Raw genomic sequence first — 17767 nt, 5'->3', positions numbered from 1 at the left:
CTAACCAAGCTTCTATAATATTTTCTTTCCATTCTACTTGTTCATATTTATATCCAGTGAAGATAGAATAGAAGTTTGGAGAAGGTGTATAAAACTTTATACCTCGAACTGAAAAATCTTCTAACTTTGACAATAAGATATCCCAAGCATCTAACATCTTCATTCCAACTTGTACAACTTTTATTTTCTTAAGTTTTCTGTTTACATTCTTGTTCTGAAACTATTGTGCTTTAGGTTTGTTAAAGACAACATCCCATTCTTTCATGACATAACATTCTGGGGCAGAGTCAACATAAATGACTAAACGTTTCAATATCTCGACTGCTTTGTTATAGTCTCGAAATGGACACATATTTCTGAATGCTTGGAAGTCATAAAAATCTGAAACATCTATTCTGTACATTTTTATAAAAATAAAAAAAAATATTTTTTTTATTCTTGACTTTGTTGTTGCATTTGTTGCATTTGTTTTCTTGAGCTATTTGTTGTTTGAAGTTGTTCTTGTAATACAATACTTTCACCAGTTGCATCTTCCAATTCGAAACTTTCTGCCGTCATTGACAAATACATAGGACATAAAAGTTTTACAGGAACAAAGTTTGCGTCAACTAATGTAACGTTATTACTTGCCAATGTGTTTGAGTTCACTAAGTGAAAATTCTGCATTCGAATGAACAATAGGCAAACCAGCAGAGAAAGTATTGTTTATACGCATAAGTATCTTTTGGTCATAATAGTTTCTGTCGACATTCGAATAACACTTTGAACCTAAGTTTGAAACAATATATAAATTGGTGTGCTTAATGTCAATGGAATAGACATCCTTGTATGACACCTTTTCCTGTTATAGGAAACTGTTGTAGTAGTAAAACCAGATATAAGTTTTGATTTATAGCTCATATGTTTATAGCTAAACTCAGTCGGACATCCAAACATAATGAAACCTGCTCTAGTTGCAGCACATGTTACACCCGTCCTTAAAGTATTAAATAAGTCAACAAAACCTGTTGGTGGTATATCTGAGTAAGTATCTTCAAAGGAGTATTTTTTACCATTCACAACAATAAAGTCTTCTGGTGTCAAAAGAGCAAAACAGGCTTAGTCGTCATTGTGTTTAAAGTTAGTTTACAATATCGTCCTTGAGACTTTGTAAGTTTGTTGTTATAGAATTATATGACTCAGGGTTTTAGTCGTAATAGTATAAACCATTATGTCTTCTGCCATTTTATATATTTAAAAGTTTTTCTGAAAGTGGAGAAGAACTTCATCTAACTTTCACATGCGTTTCTTGAAGTCTCTGTCTAAGAAGTTCAATATTTTGTAAAGACATAGAAACTTTCCTTTGTCTACACGAACAAACAAAACAGGGTCTTTCATATCGTTCAAAAGTGTGTAAAGTCCTTTACATGAAATAAGTCTATATTATTTTTCTTCAAACATCTTTCAAAAAGTTTTGACATTTTTACTTAGCAAAAAATTTTAATGAAATGTTTGTGTCGTCAAATATTTTTATGACGTCTGGGAAACTATACTTTAAGTTCAACGTTTCACCTCCTTTCATAACGTATATTCTTGTCAATGACATTATATGAAACACCACAGCAACTAATGTCGGGTTCTATTTCTTTGATGTTTATTATCGTCTGCCTCTGTCAAAAGTTTCAATAGTTCTTTCAAAACTTCATGAGGTGCAATGACATATGAGTTCACTTTTACAGGGTTGTGTTCGCACAAGTTTAACATTATACCTAAAGCTGACAAATCTTCTCCTGAGTTTGAAGTTGTCTTTAAGTTGTTGGTAGTCATTTCGAATATCTGCAACAGAACTTAAGTCTCTGCTAACTTCAGGATATGTTGGTTGTTCTTTTACAGGAACAATTGCTATACCATCTTCGTCTTCGTATGGTTTCCCCACTTCAACATCTCTGTCTTTGACATTGACAATAACACTTTGACTGTTTGTTGAGTTGGTGAATTTAACTTCACATCTGCCACCGCCATTAAACCTTTTGAAACACTCACGCTTCTATTTTTCGGAAATGACATTTTACTTAGAATAAAAAGATGGACGTATTCGATATCTCTTCGAATTGAAGCAGAACAAAGTTTACACACACAAACAATACAAATACATTGACAGATAGTTCTTTACACAAACAATGGAAAATGTTATAGAATAGCAGTCTTTGCTGAACCTAAATATTTTCATAAAGCAAAGAAAGTTGGTATAACCGAGATGGTGAAAGTTCTTGACGTTGACAAAAAATAACAACAAAACTTACAGATATTTCTAAAGGAAGTTTATCTTACAATATTATGTCAAAAACTGGCGTACTGTCAATATTTGACGGAGAGAAGTCAGTTCAAGAACAACTTACTGACCTGCTGCCAAATCTGCTCGATGGAAGCTGTCGTTATGCCAATCTGAGGAGCCCAGCAGGTTTCATCGAACGAATCTTCAAAGAGCATCTTCCCTGAAAAGTGCTATTGGTTTTGTAAACTTCTTTGCTTTCAATTCATCTGGACCGTCTCTGTCACCAGTATATTGTATTTGAACTGTACCAACAGTTGAAATACCACCCATAAAGTCTTCTGAGTCAGCAAATGGAATGCCAAGCCAAAAGTTTGAACGGTCTCCATTTGTATATTGAGTTTTTTGACCTCCTGTATGAGTCCATACTTTCACATATGGCATAATAGAACTTTGCATTTCAGGGTTAATGGTTGTTGTGAAGTTGTTGTTAAAGTTCATAGCATCTAATGTCAAGTTGTATGACCTCAATATCCTCAACTGTAGAATATTCTTCTCTTGGATATATATTTGCCATCTATGTTTATATGATATTTAATACCGGGTTGTAGAAACAAGAATAGTCATTTATAGTTCGTCTGAACAGTACAAACATAGTATCTGCATGTTTCATTGCAGTTGTTAAAGCAATATCTGTTCTTGCACCTGGGTCAGCACTTTGGTTTCCAACTTCACCTGCAAAGTCTTTGTGACAGATATTTGGTGTATAGGGAACATAAGTGGAACTGCAATATATTTGGCAGCTAAAGCATTTGAAATATCTGGGTCCAACATATAGACTGCAAGTCTGCTTTCTATTCTCTTTGCATTCAAACTGTTCGCATGTGAACTTAACTGGGTCCAAGCAGTTCCAGCAGCATTGAAATAATAGTTTACTTCATTGTTGAAGTTTGAGAAACCAAAGTCTAAGTCAACTTTGTCTTTGCAAAATTCGGCGAATGACGTTTGATTTGTTCCCTTTACGTCTGTAAGAGTGAATGGGTCTTGTGTTGGTGCAATGACTAAGTTATTTTTGCTTGGAGTAAGTTCAATAGAAATTTTTCCTGCCCAGTTTGGCAAGTATCTTAAAAACCTGAAGATGAGGAAAGATGACAAAGGAACTCTAAGTTTCAGTTTTACTTTAGTGGCAGCAGTCATCTGAACCAGAAAGGTTAACATAAACTCCTGGAACGTTAGGGTCAAGTCTTCTTATTTTCTCAATATTTGCATACTGGTCTGTTTGTTCTCTAGCTTGTGGTTGTACTGAGTTTCTCAAAGCGAACCATTCATAGTTTGCCCATGTTACTGTTTGAACTAAGTCAGAGTTAGAATATATCTTATATCCCATGAAAACTTCTGGAGCATATTGGTATCCGACATAGAAAATTCCATTGCAACCTTTCTTGTCAGACAACTTGGCAGAAGGTTTTATTTCAATGTCTTGTTCCACGTATAAGAATGAGTTGTCAATAGAAATAATATGAAACCTGTCGCAAGCAATATCTACTGTTGTTGAAGAACCTTCTCCAAACTCACCTACGTTTCCATAAGAAACAGCAGTTGTATATTCGTAAGTTCCAGGAACTATTTCTGACCTTCTAATGGCATTGTCGCATTCGTTATACCATTCGGAAACATTTCCGTTCATGGCATCCAAAACTGTTGGCGTTATATTCTGAGCGGCGTACATTTCATATGGGTAAAAATATAGAATAGTTGGATTTATTTGTCATAATAGAACCCACTCGTACCAAGCTTTACTTTCTTCCTGACTGAGTTTTTAACTCTTCTTTTTCCTTCATTGCCACTACTTTCACTAGATGAAGTTACTTCTTCACTACTTTCACTTTGTTCTACTCTTCTTCTTTGGTGTCGCTTTTGGTAACTTGCCCTCTGCTTCAAGTTGTTGCATCTTTGCCTCATGTTCACCTAGTATGTTGTAAATTTCCCATGTCCTTTTTGCCTTTGGGCTCTGGTCGCCCATCTCAGGTAACCTATATCCTAGAAAGATTTTGTCATAGTTTGTATTTGAGTCTTCGCGTATTGTTTGCATGACTCTTTCCTGAGTTTCCGGTTCAAGCTCTTCAAACAGAGCTTGTCCATATGGAATAAGCTCGTTTCCAAATATATGTTTTTGTAGCCATTCTGGTTTTCTTTCCATGTTACCAACAATATCTTTTGTGAATGGGAAAGCTTTTACCCAATGTTTCAGTCTTGCGTCATTTATTTCTGTAGTTTCCAAAGGAGGAACTTGTTCGTTTCCTTCAGGCTCTTCTAGCTGTTGTTGCTGAACTATTTCTTCCATGTCTGGTTGTATCTGAACTTCTTCCTGTGGAGTTTCTTGTACCTCATCTGCTGGCATATAAGTTCCACCAGCTGGCACATATGTTCCATCTGCAGCATAATGTCCTACCTGACTTTTCGTTTTTAAGAAAGCATTTACTAGGTCTGTTTTGGTCTGTTGTAACTCTTTTTCTTGACTTTCCACAACAGTTGCTCTAACGGCGTCATAGGCACTTTGAACTGCCTGTCTCGTTGCTGCATCTGTTATTTTCGTCATATTTTGTGCTACTTCTCTTAACTCTTTGTCGAAACCTTCAGACTTCAGTTTCTTTCCAGATGAGAAGTCGTTCACTAGTTTCACCTTACTATGAAGAGCTTCGAAGGCGTTCTAAAGTCAGCATTCATTAAAGCTTTCATTTGAACTGTCTTCATCCGCTTGTATTTTTGTCCTTATTGACCCTATAAGTTGGGCTGCTTTAGCGTTGGCTTGGGCATCTAACCAGTCATTATTAGCTTTTATATATTCTGCGCTTTTCATTGCCTTTTGCATGGCTGCGTCGTTATTTTTACTTTCTTGTGCTAAGTTTTCATACTGTACGGTTTGGTTTTGCAACTGTAAAAGTTTTTCTGCCTTTACATTTGCTTCAACTTCTTTTTATACTCATCGCTATCCATATATGTCTTCAGGGCTTTTTGTTTTATTTCTTCATCTTTCAGTACTTTATATTGAGTAGTATGTTTTTCAAATTTATAACATCTTGTTCCATTTTTGCTACTTCTGCTGCTTTTTCTGACACTTTTTTCGCATATTCCTCTGTACTTAGTTCTTTCAGTTGTTCTTCTTTCTTCTTTTTCTCTACGTTTAACTCATTTAGTTTCTTTGTCTGTCTGTCATATTCTAGTTTCTTTTCGTTTTCACTATTTGTTTCTGTATGTCTATGTTTGACTTTTTGACATCTGTTATGATTTTTTAAGTGAACTCAAATTCATTTGACTTTGAGGGTTATAAGCTGTTCCGTCTGCAGCTCCACCATAACCTGCCATTTTCGCTAAAAGTGCCGCTCTTAAACCTCCACTCTGTGCACCAATAACTCGGTTTAAAAGCATAGGGTTGCTTGACATTTGTTGCAACATAGTGGGTCATTCATCATTTGTTGTTGCAACTGTTGTTGTGGTGTCAGTTTTACTATTGGATGTTTCAATGCTCTCTTCCTCTTACGTATATTCTTACGTAGCTTACGTGGCATTTTAAGTGAAGTAAAAAACGGTTTTTGACAGATGTTTATATGACACTTTTTGTTCAGCACAAAAAACGACTCGGTCAAAGTGTTGTCAGTTTTGTAAAATAACCGTCCTATCTCATTCTATAAGGGGAAAAGGCTTCTCAAAGTATACTTCCGTGGAACGCCTGTAACTTTTCCTGTAGCGACGATAGACCCTTATTTGTCCGGACAAAGTTATACTAAACTTTTTATGGGCTAGAGGGCACGAAGTGCCTGGAAGGCCATCCCAAAGAAAAAAAAAAAACTTCATTATACTAAACATCTTCAGGGCTAGAGGGCACGAAGTGCCTGGAGGCCCCACTACCTTTTTTTTTTTTTTTTTTTTTTAATATTATATAAAAAGTCTCTTTAATATCTATATTTCATATTTTTATCGATTTTTAAAGTTTTTGCGAAAAGTATTCAATTATTTTTGCTATTTGGTCTGGTAAATGTCAGATTTGCGACATTTTCTGATATGATATTCAGATTCTACGTTGATAATAATGCTTATAGAACCCTCTTGCTATTGTGTCAAAATTGCGAAACCGATAGCTAAAATATCTCGCAATATCAAAATTGAGATATTGAGTGAATTCTGCATTATAGAGATTAAAAATCTGATTTGTGAAAACATCTCATCAGTTTCTAGCTAATTCAAAAATCTTTACTATCTTATTCGATTAAAATGAAAAGGGAATAGTTTCATTATGCTTTAAATGACAGCCTTACAATATAATCATAGTTTTCGCTCAATATGCAGCATTTTTTTTTCGAAATCTATGGTCAATGTCCTAAATACTGATTGCTTTGCATTTATATCTCTTACATTTTCTATACCCACATCACTATTCATTGCTATTCCTATCTTTTTCATTTTTGTTTGTTTCTCATAATTTCTCAAAAAACATGATAACTTGATATTTGTAAATATCATACTTTATAACGTAAATAAGAACTTGACCTATTAAGAAAAGCAGTAATGAAAAGAAAATCTGAAATTCATAAAAATTACATGTTTCTGATGACAATTAGCTTAATTAAACCAGGTACAAGATTATATAATTGTATTTTCTATCCAATTATCCATATAATATCTTATCCAGAAAAAATAACTTGATCAATACCAAATGATTTTTTAACTAGTAAATAAAGTATTTTCTTTACACACACATTGTATATCATAGTTTTTTTTTGGTTTCGCAAAACATCCAAAAACAAATATGCTATAAAAGTGACAATTTTAGCAAAACGAAACCCTTAATTTAAATATACTATGCATCATTTCACCATAATTATTTTAATTTTTGTTCGGCAAATATTTGAATGTTTGAATTCTTTACGCTAGAATTTGTGAGAAAATTAACTTTCTCAATTTCATTCACCCTTATTCAAAACAATACATACATTGCAGGAAAACAAAGATTAACCGTAATTTTATTAATAACGGTTATTTTTTTCAATGAGAAAATTTTGAAAATAATTTTTTGCACTTTTTTCGACCTATAACCTCTGAAAATGACTTCGATGTATACTGCCTCCAGTATACATTCGAAGTCAACACTTTCAAAGAAGTATGAAGTAGACACCAGCGCTATGTGGAATGCTGACGAGAAATACGGAATCAAAGATGAAAAAACAAATTTTCAAATGATGTTATCAGGCTTTCGTATACAATTCTCTATGGATGTTGGCAGATACAACGAGGTGCATCCATTTCTAAATAAATTGCGAGAATTCGTCTTTCCTTTTTTTGCAATTTTAGGGGCATCTGGTATTTTAATGATTGAAGAAACAAAATCAAAATTTTACTCATTATTCATCAAAATATTACAATACATTATCATTATTTTACCTACGGATGCAAGCCTTAATATTTACATCGCTTTTAATGTATCTTTAATCTTAATTTATATGGCATTGGTTTATATGCTATTCAGAAATGTTCTTCGTTACAAAAATAATAATACAGCGGCTTCTCTTGATATATATCTTTGGATAATTTTTTCCAGAATCACTTGTCCGATTACTACATGTTATATATCGTATTACTTTTGGTCAAACTTATGCGCTTACATTGCAGATCCTAATCAAAAGCATGGAATCAACTTAATTTTATCAATTCCTCTTTACATTCTTCAGATCATGTACATATTCTTCTCCTGTTCTGTATACAACGCTACACCGATCATACGACCAAATGATGTTTCCCAGTTATGGTATTCTCATTCAGGATTAGATACCGAGATTAACCTTGTTTTATCGATCAACATATTCGTTCAGTGCGTATTGAATTATTTAAATAGTCCTACAAAAGAAATTGTTTACATCGTAATTATCGTAATTCTCGCAATTTTTTTCGGTTACAAAATTTTATATTTTTTACCGGGAATTGTATTAAAATACAATGCTGTTTTGATGGCAGCAGCAATATCTGTGTATCCATTTGCTTTTTTCCCATTAGTTATTTATTATTCGACGAAAGCAAGTCCATATTATTTTCTTGCCTGCATTATTTTCATTCCCATCGCGTATACAATCTCCAAATGCCTTATTACCATCAAATGCAAACGTATTATCAAGAAATTCAATGATCTACGCGCTTCAGAAGAAAATGAAGATACATCAATAGATCCATTATCAGCAGCGATACTAAATTTGAATCAGACACAAAATGTGGACTTCGCTAAGTTGAATATTTCAGGAGAAAAGGAACTTTCTCTATATTTAAGAGTTGGATTTTTATTTAATGTTCCAGAAATTGACGATCAAAGGTTTATTAAATGGTGTATTGACCAAACACTTAAAGCAGATCTCCTTTTAAGTGCTTGCCAAGTATCATATGCATTACAAAACGATATGAGAATGTTAAATACTTTGGCCGGCCATGTTTCAAAACTTTCATCAGGTCCTTTCAATTCCAAGAGCTTTGTGATATTGTTTGATAACTTACGACAAGAGCTTTTAACACAAGCGAACCAACCATTGTTAGAAGCAATCTCCAAATGTAAAAGAGCGAGTTATTCATTACAAAATTATTGTATTGAATTTTGGAACGCGACAATCAAACAGAAAATCAAAGGAATGATTGATTGTTTACCATTAATTTCCAACGAAATGATAAGAACAGAACAGCTTTTCCAATGTTTGATGAGGAATTATCCTACATCGCAAACAGTTTATCGAGAAACAGTTATTATTTATCATAAATCTCTTGGTGATCACATAAAAACAATTGAAACACAAATGAAACTGAACAGATTAAAAAACAAAAATAACCAAGATCCTGATAGTTCGTCATCATCAAACGAATTCGATGATGTTGATGACAATTTCTTACAACAAATGGATCCATGGATAAATGTTCAAAATGTTATTTCAAATATCAAATCAAAATCAAAGAGTTTGTTAATTTCATCAACAATTATCATGATTTTGTTGATGATTTTTTGTCCTTTGTTAGAACTAATTATAGCATTAGCTAAAGCAAATAGTTTCTTAAGAACAACAGCACCAATAAAAGTAATAGGAAACATACAAGTTGAAGTTAATCGAATTCCTCAGTTGATGCGAAGAATTGATTTGTTTGAAGAAAACGTCATTCAAAATTATGATGTTGGCCCAATTTCTGGTACAATGACAGAGATAATTAATGAGAGTTCGGCCAACAAATCATTGAATTCTTATTTAGATGAATTAGAAGCAAATTTAGATTCTTTTGTTGGTTCTTGTACAGATGGAAAAATTCCATCAAATATTTGTGAACAAACAGTTACATATAAATCCAATAATGAATCAGCGAGTTCATCTATTAATTTATATAATTTATTGTCTACTTTCTTGTTGTTTTCTAATTCTACTCGAAATATGACAGATTTTACAAATCTCAATTCCGATGAATCATTTCAATTTATTTTATTGAATTTTGATGAAATTGTTTCAGGTATTAGTTCAGTTATGTGGTCATTGAACTTAAGAATCAATGATTACAAAGAGAGTTTCGATAAATTAGGAATCATTTATTCTATTACGACAATTGTTGTTATTTTTGTTATTATTGTTCCTTTATTAATTATTTCATTTTCTTCTGCTTCTTATGAAATTAAGTTTTATTTGAGATTATTTTTCAGTATCTCTAAAAGTGAATTAACCACTTTAAAGAGTGAATTATCATCTCGCCGCGAAAAGAAACATTCAGATCCAAGTACAGTCAATGATTCTAATCCAGATGAAATTCATTTACGTCAAGAAGAATTAATAGAAAGTCTTTCTATTCTTCCGAAACAGACAACAGGTATTTTTACTAGTTATATTATTGTTTGTTGTATTTTTCTTTTTATTTCATGTGTTTTATCATTTGTAGGAATTATAGTTTTCATGGATTCTATGAATCAAATCATTGATATGACGAAATTATACACATTATCTATTTCTGTTTTTGCTTATGCCGCATCAGAATCAGTTTGGTCGCAAGAAGTATTTTCACAGAACTATGTGATTTTTAATGAATCACAAATGGATGAAGATATTCTTTATTATATAGATACATTTGTTGATATGTTTAATACTCTTCTTTATGGAAATCCTCCATCATTAGAACCAGTTTTATTGTTATCATCTGAGTTAAGTGAAGCTTACGGAAAAAGTACTGATATTAATGAATCATTAGTTATTTCAGAACCAATGTATGGTTTAATACAAGGTGTTTATGATTCATTGAGTTGTGATTCTCAAGTTTCTTTGATTTACTCAATTAGTCAATGGATATTTAACAAATCTAGTTCTATCAAACTAACATATAATGATGGATTTACATATCATTATGAACATATTTTGTTTGGTCATCTTATTCCTGGTTTACAGAATGGAACTAATTTATTTTCATCAACAGTTGATGATTTGAATGCACAGAAACAAAATGAACTATTAATTGTTTATGTTTTGTTGATTGTTATCCAATTATTATACAGTGTTGTATTTATTTATGATTATTTGTCATATTTGTTGCATCATCTTGAAACACCAAGAAAACTTATTTGTCTCATTCCTCCAGAAGTCATCATGAAAAGTCCAACAATTGTTAAATGGTTTTCAGGATCATTAAAAGTCACAAAAGATTTCATTATCGAATCACGAAACGCAATGAACAACGAAGAAGTTGAATTTGCATGCGATTATAGTAACTGCGCTGTTTGTTTACTTGATGAATTCCTCCAATTACAACTGGCAAATAAGCGATTTTACGAAATCACGAAATCAGAAATTGGAGAACCCATCAGAACAATTCTCAATCGAACATTGATTGACAAAGACAAATTGTCAAGTATCCAAAGATTGGAACGTTCATCCAAGAAGATGGTTGCAGGTGTTGCTAAAACAAACACATTTGTCTTTGATTCACTCATTGCAAATCCAAATGGCGAATTCATCAATGTCAAAGTGACATTAATTGGATATTCCGATCCAGATGATTTCGGAAACAGATCATTAACAAATGCACAATCATTTGCATTGACAATCCAAGACAACAAGATCATTCACGACCAAGAAGATCTCATCAAGTTCGAGCGTGAGAAAATTGAAAGTCTTTGGTCATTAATTATTCCCCCTGAAATCCGAAATAAACGGGAATTCAGTCCAGACACATATTTCGACATTGACGTTGGTTCTGTCATTGTTGCTACAATCAATACAGATATCATGACATCGGAGATTGTTTCCATCACAAAGAATGTCTTTTCAGCATTAAATTCTAGTTTAGATGACGAAACAATTCGAGTTCGAACATGTGGTTTGTCATTTGTAGCTGTTAATGGTCTTTTCAACAAGAACAAATCACCAGGCCAGTCTGCGACAGACATTGCATTGAAAATGATATCATCGACATCGAAAATTGTTGATAGTCAAAAGGTATCACTGAGTATTGGCATTCACACCGGCCGTGTTAAATGCGGCATGTGTGGTACATTGTATTCAGTTTTTGATATCTTCGGTGAGACAGCACAAAGTGCTATTAAACTTTGTGAATTCTGTCCTCCTTGGTTAGTCCACATTAGTGAGCGAACATACAACGACATCAAGTACTTTAACTACAAAATCAAAGATGTCGGAACTGAAAATAACAATCACACATATTTAGTTTCTAATAATAATAACTTTGAATAAAATTATTTTCTTTGTTTGTATTATTAAATTATATAACCATTTTATTTATTTACATGTTTTTGATCCTTAAATTCTTTATTTGATTTGCATGTGATACCATTGATAATTTCTGCAAAAAATTATGATTAATATGGCCAGAACCACACTAATTACTTATTCCATAATGTATTGATATCGTTCTTCTGGCTTGAAAAACTCTTATAAAAGGCAATTGTTTTGAGGATATGTCTATAAAGAACTAATAACTGGCGATTGTGATTTGTTTCAACAGCCGTTGTTCACGACGAAAATAACAACTTGTGACACATTTGAAATCATTCTCCAGATAACAAGTTGTTAATGGTGAATTGACATTTTGCCATACTTTCAATTTTGCAAAATGTCAAAAGTTTGATAGAAAAACACTCGTTTTTGGATCATAATTTACATTTTACATTATTTGCTATCGAATAACTGCCATTCCTCTTTTAGATCAAAGTGAAGAGTGGTTAAAATGATTACATTAACGATTAGTCGATTCATCAACTACATACATTTCTCTCTATTTTCCACAATGCGTGGGAAGATTTCTTTGACTCAACATTCGAACACACTCCATACCGAAATGAAAGCAAAAAGCTCGATGATAGTTCAGGAATAGCTATTACGTCTCTCTTTGTCTTTTTATTTACCTTAATGAGACAGGTGCAATTCGTATCACCGCTGAACCAGGCAACAATTTCAAATTCCTCATTGACACAAGCTTCTTTTTACAAATGTATGCACAAGAGCGAAGATGGTGGCTCATTATATGTAAAAATTAATAACGGTGACTGTGTTCAAGACAGAATCTGCAGTTTTGGCTCTAAAACAGTCAATGAATTGGGTGTCTATTGTTATATATTATACGAAGAAGATTCTACATTGAAGAACTATCTCCTTGATTCAACAATGACTTCAAGTGGAGAAGATATCACACAAGGGGAAGGAACAGTTTGTCTGATTTGCGGTGAAACACATATGAGATCAATCAATATTTCATATTCAAAACTTAATGATTATTGTATCTACCATGTTTATAGTAGTTTTTCCTCGAATGTGACACTTTCAACATTTTCAAAACAACACGGGCGGTCCGATTGGTCGTCTTATATTATCAGGATCACCAGAACCTGAATTATATATTCTTTTTTGTAATATCTTCGAAAATGAAGGAACTACCTTAATTCAGAATTTCTACGTTATCTATGTAATGAATTGCAGTTTTTATGAAAATAATATTACCGAAGTGCTATGAAAACTCCAAAAACCAGGTGTTTTTCCAGAACTACCATCTAGGATGAGTCCTAGGAGCTATAATTCTAGGGTTAGATGATACCCACTTAGTACTTTTATTTGTATATGTTTTAGTGGAATTTGGTGAGGGGTCATGAAATTCGTATCTAATTTGCTATCATCTAAGCTGGTAAAAGTTAGAGAAAGCTATTTACTGGTTGTATATTACAAATATACCTTGTAATAGAAAATATAAGTGTTTGTGATTTAAATTCGCTCAATTAGCTCGAAAATTTGTTTTATATCCATGACAAACTAACACAATCCTATTTATGTGATTGCCAATCTGTTCCCAAAATATATCAGCATAAATATATATATATTGATATTATTTGCAATTTCATCATTAAATAGTGCTTTTTTTCTATTTTTAATTTAGAAATAGTATATTCATATGATAGCGACACAAGATTTTAATTAAAAAATATATGTTATCGATCATCACACTCAAATTGAATTTCAAAAATTTTAGAATTTTTCAATTTCAATATTGAAAATATATTTCTTATATCATAGCGATTCATGTTATAATAATATGGAGAAAAATATTGTTTTAAATCTAAAATTTAAAATGAATGATTGGGCATTACATTAATCCAATTTATTGTTTATTTGTTAATCTAGTGGAAACAATTAATATTTTGGAGAAACAAAAATTCGAAATTTGAAATTTTGAAAAAAAATGCATGAATCGGTAATTAAACATTGATTTATTAATTTATTAGCCATGCTTTTGATGTTGGTCTTATTCTTAAGCCGATTTAAAGAATTAATTTTTCCAAATCGTGTTTGACATTAACACATATAGATATATCAGGAAAAAAGGTATCACTTATCAAGTTATTGGTTTTTATGTATCTCCTAACTTTGCCTCGTTCTGAATACAATTCTAGTTAACGAATTTTAAATAACTATATGAAGAATACATCATTTTGGTTTTATTATTATTAAAATGGTATATATTAGCTATGTATATGCTTGTAAGAATATTATTCCGTGAATTGGAAACAGAAAAAATAAATTTAGACAGAAAATGCATATCTTTAAAAAATAATATGAAATTTAGCTTTGATATTATTATCCGATAAAATATGCATGATAATTACTCCGCAAATAAAATTTAGGAAGCAAGTTGTGACGGTTTGGGGGGTTTTCAATGGCCCACAAGGAAGGAAGTATCGTTTTATCAGGCAACAAGAGGTCTTGAAATGAGTAAAGGACTGATCACCCTTGAAAGTTTCAAACTTGCTTGCGCGCCGCAGTCTTAAAAATGATATGTTTCACTTCTGGTCGAAAATTTCAACCTCTATGACAGTTGTTGGATGAACAATTGTGTAGCGGGATGAAATCTGAGTGCGGCCTGGGGCTGCAGCATCAATCTTCCCGGCATCTTTACCGCAATGATCTCTTAGATTACACACAAAGTTGCGAACGAGCAGTTTTCTATGCGGTAAAGATGCCGGTAAAAGAGAGCCGTAGTGATTCTCTGCTGCAGCGTCAATCTTCCCGGCATCTTTACCGCAATCATCTCTTAGATTGCACACAAAGTTGCGAACGAGCAGTCTATGCTCGGTAAAGATGCCGGAAAGAGAGAGGTCGATGTGAGGTTCTTTTCGAGGGCTCCTCGAATGAGACACTGTTCCACATTGATAACTTGAACGCGGAAGTTTGACCGACAAGAGTGTATTATGCACTCCTGTCGGTTGCAGTGTCTCATTCTGGGAGACATTTCCTCTGCATGTCTCCCAGAATGGAACAATGTTCCGCATTGATAACTTGAACGCGGAAGTTTGACCGACAAGAGTGTATTGTGCACTCCTGTCGGTCGCAGTGTCTCATTCTGGGAGACATTTCCTCTGCATGTCTCCCAGAATGGAACAATGTTCCGCATTGATAACTTGAACGCGGAAGTTTGACCGACAAGAGTGTATTGTGCACTCCTGTCGGTCGCAGTGTCTCATTCTGGGAGACATTTCCTCTGCATGTCTCCCAGAATGGAACAATGTTCCGCATTGATAACTTGAACGCGGAAGTTTGACCGACAAGAGTGTATTGTGCACTCCTGTCGGTCGCAGTGTCTCATTCTGGGAGACATTTCCTCTGCATGTCTCCCAGAATGGAACAATGTTCCGCATTGATAACTTGAACGCGGAAGTTTGACCGACAAGAGTGTATTGTGCACTCCTGTCGGTCGCAGTGTCTCATTCTGGGAGACATTTCCTCTGCATGTCTCCCAGAATGGAACAATGTTCCGCATTGATAACTTGAACGCGGAAGTTTGACCGACAAGAGTGTATTGTGCACTCCTGTCGGTCGCAGTGTCTCATTCTGGGAGACATTTCCTCTGCATGTCTCCCAGAATGGAACAATGTTCCGCATTGATAACTTGAACGCGGAAGTTTGACCGACAAGAGTGTATTGTGCACTCCTGTCGGTCGCAGTGTCTCATTCTGGGAGACATTTCCTCTGCATGTCTCCCAGAATGGAACAATGTTCCGCATTCATAACTTGAACGCGGAAGTTTGACCGACAAGAGTGTATTGTGCACTCCTGTCGGTCGCAGTGTCTCATTCTGGGAGACATTTCCTCTGCATGTCTCCCAGAATGGAACAATGTTCCGCATTGATAACTTGAACGCGGAAGTTTGACCGACAAGAGTGTATTGTGCACTCCTGTCGGTCGCAGTGTCTCATTCTGGGAGACATTTCCTCTGCATGTCTCCCAGAATGGAACAATGTTCCGCATTGATAACTTGAACGCGGAAGTTTGACCGACAAGAGTGTATTGTGCACTCCTGTCGGTCGCAGTGTCTCATTCTGGGAGACATTTCCTCTGCATGTCTCCCAGAATGGAACAATGTTCCGCATTGATAACTTGAACGCGGAAGTTTGACCGACAAGAGTGTATTGTGCACTCCTGTCGGTCGCAGTGTCTCATTCTGGAGACATTTCCTCTGCATGTCTCCCAGAATGGAACAATGTTCCGCATTCATAACTTGAACGCGGAAGTTTGACCGACAAGAGTGTATTGTGCACTCCTGTCGGTCGCCAGTGTCTCATTCTGGGAGACATTTCCTCTGCATGTCTCCCAGAATGGAACAATGTTCGCATTCATAACTTGAACGCGGAAGTTTGACCGACAAGAGTGTATTGTGCACTCCTGTCGGTCGCAGTGTCTCATTCTGGGAGACATTTCCTCTGCATGTCTCCCAGAATGGAACAATGTTCCGCATTGATAACTTGAACGCGGAATTTGACCGACAAGAGTGTATTGTGCACTCCTGTCGGTCGCAGTGTCTCATTCTGGAGACATTTCCTCTGCATGTCTCCCAGAATGGAACAATGTTCCGCATTCATAACTTGAACGCGGAAGTTTGACCGACAAGAGTGTATTGTGCACTCCTGTCGGTCGCAGTGTCTCATTCTGGGAGACATTTCCTCTGCATGTCTCCCAGAATGGAACAATGTTCCGCATTGATAACTTGAACGCGGAAGTTTGACCGACAAGAGTGTATTGTGCACTCCTGTCGGTCGCAGTGTCTCATTCTGGGAGACATTTCCTCTGCATGTCTCCCAGAATGGAACAATGTTCCGCATTGATAACTTGAACGCGGAAGTTTGACCGACAAGAGTGTATTGTCACTCCTGTCGGTCGCAGTGTCTCATTCTGGGAGACATTTCCTCTGCATGTCTCCCAGAATGGAACAATGTTCCGCATTCATAACTTGAACGCGGAAGTTTGACCGACAAGAGTGTATTGTGCACTCCTGTCGGTCGCAGTGTCTCATTCTGGGAGACATTTCCTCTGCATGTCTCCAGAATGGAACAATGTTCCGCATTCATAACTTGAACGCGGAAGTTTGACCGACAAGAGTGTATTGTGCACTCCTGTCGGTCGCAGTGTCTCATTCTGGGAGACATTTCCTCTGCATGTCTCCCAGAATGGAACAATGTTCCGCATTCATAACTTGAACGCGGAAGTTTGACCGACAAGAGTGTATTGTGCACTCCTGTCGGTCGCAGTGTCTCATTCTGGAGACATTTCCTCTGCATGCTCTCCAGAATGGAACAATGTTCCGCATTGATAACTTGAACGCGGAAGTTTGACCGACAAGAGTGTATTGTGCACTCCTGTCGGTCGCAGTGTCTCATTCTGGGAGACATTTCCTCTGCATGTCCCCAGAATGGAACAATGTTCCGCATTGATAACTTGAACGGGAAGTTTGACCGACAAGAGTGTATTGTGCACTCCTGTCGGTCGCAGTGTCTCATTCTGGGAGACATTTCCTCTGCATGTCTCCCAGAATGGAACAATGTTCCGCATTGATAACTTGAACGCGGAAGTTTGACCGACAAGAGTGTATTGTGCACTCCTGTCGGTCGCAGTGTCTCATTCTGGGAGACATTTCCTCTGCATGTCTCCCAGAATGGAACAATGTTCGCATTCAATCTCT

At 35.1% G+C, this 17767-nt stretch overlaps 3 protein-coding genes and 1 pseudogene across 4 annotated transcripts, besides 1 other annotated feature; 1 reads left to right on the top strand and 3 right to left on the bottom strand.

The window, feature by feature from the left end:
• Positions 1–3985: part of a mobile genetic element that runs on past the window's edge.
• On the bottom strand, positions 3217–3980 carry TVAGG3_0798480 (annotated as a pseudogene). The gene has a single exon. A coding segment is annotated over exon 1 (764 nt).
• A 148-nt stretch (positions 3986–4133) lies between the features above and the next one.
• On the bottom strand, positions 4134–4451 carry TVAGG3_0798460 (protein of unknown function, DUF4106 family; the record flags this gene model as incomplete). The annotated part of the gene is made up of 1 exon (XM_051247224.1): positions 4134–4451. The coding sequence occupies one exon, from the start codon at positions 4449–4451 to the stop codon at positions 4134–4136; it is 318 nt and encodes a 105-aa protein (XP_051082699.1).
• Positions 4452–7345: 2894 nt separating this feature from the next.
• TVAGG3_0798450 (guanylate cyclase protein) lies at positions 7346–12018 on the top strand (the record flags this gene model as incomplete). The annotated part of the gene is made up of 1 exon (XM_001303395.1): positions 7354–12000. One exon carries the CDS (start codon positions 7354–7356, stop codon positions 11998–12000), a length of 4647 nt encoding a protein of 1548 aa, XP_001303396.1.
• A 2463-nt stretch (positions 12019–14481) lies between these two features.
• Positions 14482–15083, bottom strand: TVAGG3_0798440 (uncharacterized protein; the record flags this gene model as incomplete). Its single annotated transcript, XM_001329465.2, has 1 exon — positions 14595–15083. The coding sequence occupies one exon, from the start codon at positions 15081–15083 to the stop codon at positions 14595–14597; it is 489 nt and encodes a 162-aa protein (XP_001329500.2).
• Positions 15084–17767: the final 2684 nt, after the last annotated feature.

This window comes from Trichomonas vaginalis, chromosome VI (assembly GCF_026262505.1).
Source record: "Trichomonas vaginalis G3 chromosome VI, whole genome shotgun sequence".
Taxonomy (NCBI): Eukaryota; Parabasalia; order Trichomonadida; family Trichomonadidae; genus Trichomonas; species Trichomonas vaginalis.
Note: the sequence above shows the minus strand (reverse complement) of the source record. Positions and strands in the feature narration are given on the sequence as shown.